Raw genomic sequence first — 4,658 nt, 5'->3', positions numbered from 1 at the left:
GCCTCCCAGAGTGCTAGGATTACAGGCGTGAGCCACCACGCCCGGCCGCTTTGTCACTATTGTACTGTATTGTGAGGATGTAAGTCTATAGGAGGGGAACCTAATTTAGTCTTTTGGAGATCAAGAAAGTACTTTCAAAGAAAATGACACTTGAACTAAGAACAAAAGGATCAATGGGAATAAAGTGGGTGGGAAGGAATGAGTGGAGAGGTTTAGGAGTGTTCTCTTGGAAAATTGAGACTATTTTAGTATTGGAAGAATGCAGGGTATGAGGAAAGGAGGCACAGACAAGGGATAAGGCTGCAAAGTAATGAAAGATCAGGGCAGGCTTTCTAAAACGTAATAAAGAATCTGAACTTTATCATGAGGGCAATAGGTAGTCATTGAAGATTCTATAATAGCTTTATTGAGATGCAATTCACATCCCATACAATTTACCTAAAGTGTACAATTTACTGGTTTTTAATATAGTCACAGAGTTGTACAACCATCGCCACAATCAATTTTAGAACATTTTTATCAAACAAGAAGAAACCCCACACCCATTAACACTCACTTCCTATTCCCTTTCCCCCCACCCACTGGCAACTACTAATACATTTTCTTTGTCTGTGGATTTGTCTATTCTGGACATTTCACATTAATGGAATCATATAATATGTGGCCTTTTGTATCTAGCTTCTTTCACCTAGTATAATGCTTCCAAATTCACCCATGTGGTGGCAGGTATCAGTACTTTCTTTCTTTTTATTGCATAATAATATTCAATTGTATGGATATACCACATTTATTTACCCATTCATCAGTTGATAAGACATTTGGCTTATTTCCATTTTTTGGCTACTACGAATAGTGCTGCTATAAACATTCATATACACATTTCTATGTGGACTTTGAAGGGTTTAAATAGAGCAATTTTTTATACAATAAACATCTGTTGAATACCTATGTACTTGCTGCATTCTAGGCACTGGAGATTCAGTAGCAAAAGACAATTATCAGCAACCAGGTTATATAGCAGTACTGTCTTTCACATTCTCTGATGGTCTTATGACTGCATTATCACTTTAAGTATTAGCTGTTCTGAAAAATCTGATTAAATACTATGTTAACTTAAGATGTGATGTTAGAAGGTGTACTTGTACCGTGTTTATAGCATGATAGTTCTTGTTACCTTAATTTTAATTAGAAAACATTTTTGGAAAAGTGATTTCTACTAATAATTATATGAAGATGACAGTTCACATTTTATTTTTTCAAAAATTTTTTGTTAACAGTTCTACAACGGGCCAATTTTATAATCGGAAAGTTACTGCAAAAGAATATCACAATTTATTTTCAAGCAAAACAAACTGTAGTTCAAAAAAGTTCTAGAAAAAAACAAGTGCCTACCTCATTTCTATATGGTTTTACATATACTGTCCACTGATGGGTGTGACCGTCTTCTTCTCTTTTCTTTCCAAAATATCGAGCAACATTACCATAAACCATTGGTTTAACGATAGTAACCCCCTAAAAGAAAAATAATTTAAAAACCAATAAACATTTTACCATTACCTAAATAAACAAAATGAGAGCTCTGAAAACTTGTTTCAAGGAATGGCAGTCTAACAATCTAGAGTTTGGTTATGACATGGATTTCTCTCAAATCAATTTCATATTAACAGAAATAACTGAACACCACATTAACTGCAATGTTCCCACTTTAAAAATGGTTTTACTTAAATCACCATGTAAAGCACTTTGAAAGTTTTGTTAAAAGAAATGCAAAAAGGAGGATTTTGGTACTTTGACACAGGAGTCTGCCAACCTCCTTATTTACTGGCAAATTAATAAACTCCTTTACCTTTCTAAGAAAGAAAGAAAAGAAAGAAAGGCAAGAAGAAAAGAGAGAAAAGAATGAAAGAAAGAAACAGGGAAAAAAAAAAAGAAATGCAAAAAGCCCTTAACTTACAAATCTTAAAACTAGGTGTTGGAATAAAAATTGTCAATTTTGACTGGCATCATCTGATGGTAACATCCTTACTAACCAGCCTATGATAATGTTTCCCAAAGCATAGTACAAAAATAAAAGGCAGTTTGTGAGAGGTAGAATAGGAATAAACATTTTTCATTTTATTACTTATGTATTTAATTAGTATTAGAAATTCACTGTAACTGTAACTAGAAATTCAAACCCACAATTTCAAAAATATTAATGTTTAGGAGGGGGCTCTTAAAAATTGAATTGATTTAAATACAAATGTTACAGTAAATATAACAGCTGGATTCAGATATGGCAAAAATGGTAAAGTGGCACTTGGATGACCAAAGCTTGGTAAACACTGGCCAGTGGCATGTTTGCTCCATTTGTCCTCGCTTCTGAGATGTACATACATGTTTCTCAGGACATCTCATAAGAGTAAAGGCAGGGAGTGTTGACAGATTATGATGGACAGGAAAGACTGAAATCTGAAACTAACTGTTCAATAGTAGGAATGTATCTGAAGGACAAAGAACAAGAATACCACATGTGAAAAGTGCTGTGCCAATGTAATCGACCATAATTAATAAGAAATGACAAAAAGTAACGAACAGAAAAACTTTTACTTGTGGCTGGATAAGTAACAACTAAATCCAATACCTATAAATCCAAGGTTAGTTAGTTCAGAAGAAGGGCAAGCAGTTTATATGAGAACTTAATTATGATTAAGTAAGTGATAATAATGAGGCTTTGTAGGAACCATAGATTGGGCTTCTGGTTCAAAGCCACACTGAATGACCGACCACAAAGGTGTTAACATGGTGAGCGCATAAAAGATGTCATAGCTGCTACTGTGTTCCTAGGAATTTGCAAAGCTCGTCAATGATGAAAAAGGGGATCGCTTTTCAAGATGTTCCACCTGGATGAAATGTATCTAAATTGCAAAAAGATGCCTAAGAATCAGCAAGGAGAAATCAATCCCCAATTTTGAAGCTTTACTTTACTATTTTTGGTGGAAAAGCATTTGAGGACCACAGGCTTAACTTCTTCAAGTCACTAGGGGCTGAAACTTGCAAACTTTTAGAACTCAATATGATTACAAGCAAAGAAAGTTCTGTAATTTCTTTCCTAAAATCTAACGTTTGTCCTGAAGTAGTTTCCTATCAGTCCAAAACCTTGCCCCAAATCTTGGGCAAAATGTATGTTTACAAAGCTTCTGGTACTATGACCTTTTACTTGGCATCTCTTTCTCTTCCATTAAATTTCAGTAGGTTCTGAAATTTTCAAAGAATTCCCACTTTACATGTGATATGAAAAGTCTCTGTATAATAGCTGTATACACACTATAATTAACATTATGTAAAAATAACATGACATAAATAAGGACTAAAAAATTCGCAGATTAACAATTTCGGTGCAGAAGTGGATGACTTCTTTTTAATAAAAAAATTCCTTCCTGCTACAAATAAAAATCAGAAGGGGTAAAAATAGGTGTTATATCAGGAACTAGTGGGTCTGCCTTAAAAATTAACGTGCCAAGCGATGTAGGAAAATGGGAGAGAAGTGTCACAATGTCAAACATTAATGTTAGGCTCTATAACTCCCATAAAAAACAGAAGCTGATTTTTATTGAATGTTCCCTATGTGCCAGGTACGGTGTTATGTTCTCTGCATGCCTTGGCTGTTGCTTTGGGGCTTTGTGAACACCATGAACTCGAGCAAATTTTCTCAACTTTTCTACGACTCGGTGCCTCAGTTATCGCGCTTGTAAATACTGCGGGGAAGCGCTCATCGACCGTTTGTTACTGTTATTACTGGCCTCACAACCAGATGGGTGGCATCCCTGGGTTAACCGATGACCTCGGTTGCCAGTTAATGTGCATCATGCCAAGATTTCCTCGCCCTCAGAGTGCATGTTTCCTCGGCAGACATGTAGGTCTCCCCTCGCCACCACTGCTGTATGGTTTGTCTTTCGGCGGGGATGGGACGGTGGCAGTAACGCGGCGCAGTTGAAGCCCAATGAACACTGACTTTTCGCTCAATGGCTTTCACTCGCTCCCCGCCATGAAACCACGGTTCAAAACCGAGGAGAAATGGCGCCAAAGGAAGCCAAACGGGCCCTCCCCACGCCGCACAGGGAGGAGCCGGGCTGGGAGAGCCGCCCAAGAAGGGAGCACGGGCCGGGCACTGACCTTCACTCTCCCGCCGGAGTCAGGCCCAAATTCGGCCATTCTCTTGAACATATTGTCCCACGGAAGAAGCCGCCACCGCCGCCAGGGAAAGAGACCGGGGCCGGCGCGGTCGCCGCTGCCTTCAGAGGCCCCGCTCCTCCCGCGCGAGCCCGGGCGGAGGGTTTCTGGCCCAACGAGGGCGAGTCACCGGGGCTCGCGGCGTTCCGGAAGGCCATTCAGCCCGGCGCCAGTGGAGAACGCTGCGGAAGGAGGGGCGACGGCGACGCCCACGCCGTGCGCAGGCGCGACCGGCTGGCGGGGGTGGGGGCTCACACTCACACTGCGCACACTGCGCACGCGCCTGGCCGCTGCCGCTCGGTCAGAGGACCGGTGTAGTAGGAGTTCTGGAGAGACCAAAGAAGTTGGAGGAAAGGAAATGATCAGTAAGTGATTTCAGAAAGCTTTCTAGAATTTAAGGATATGATTTCCACACTGAAAGAGCCTACGAGGAACCCAGCACAAAT

General features: G+C 39.9%; 1 protein-coding gene across 2 annotated transcripts in view; it reads right to left on the bottom strand.

Annotated features, from left to right (window-relative positions):
• YEATS4 (YEATS domain containing 4) overlaps positions 1 to 4,446 on the bottom strand; it is a 19,410-nt gene extending 14,964 nt beyond the window's left edge. For both annotated transcript variants that reach the window (XM_012642052.1, XM_012642053.1), the window contains exons 1-2: positions 4,156 to 4,446; positions 1,393 to 1,512 (exon numbers count right to left, since the gene is read on the bottom strand). In XM_012642052.1, the coding sequence (XP_012497506.1) occupies positions 1,393 to 1,512; positions 4,156 to 4,206 (171 nt within the window). In that variant the 5' untranslated portion in view covers positions 4,207 to 4,446. The remainder of the gene's footprint in view (positions 1 to 1,392; positions 1,513 to 4,155) is intronic.
• Positions 4,447 to 4,658: the final 212 nt, after the last annotated feature.

This window comes from Propithecus coquereli, unplaced genomic scaffold (genome assembly GCF_000956105.1).
Source record: "Propithecus coquereli isolate 6110/MARCELLA unplaced genomic scaffold, Pcoq_1.0 Scaffold172, whole genome shotgun sequence".
Taxonomy (NCBI): Eukaryota; Metazoa; Chordata; class Mammalia; order Primates; family Indriidae; genus Propithecus; species Propithecus coquereli.
Note: the sequence above shows the minus strand (reverse complement) of the source record. Positions and strands in the feature narration are given on the sequence as shown.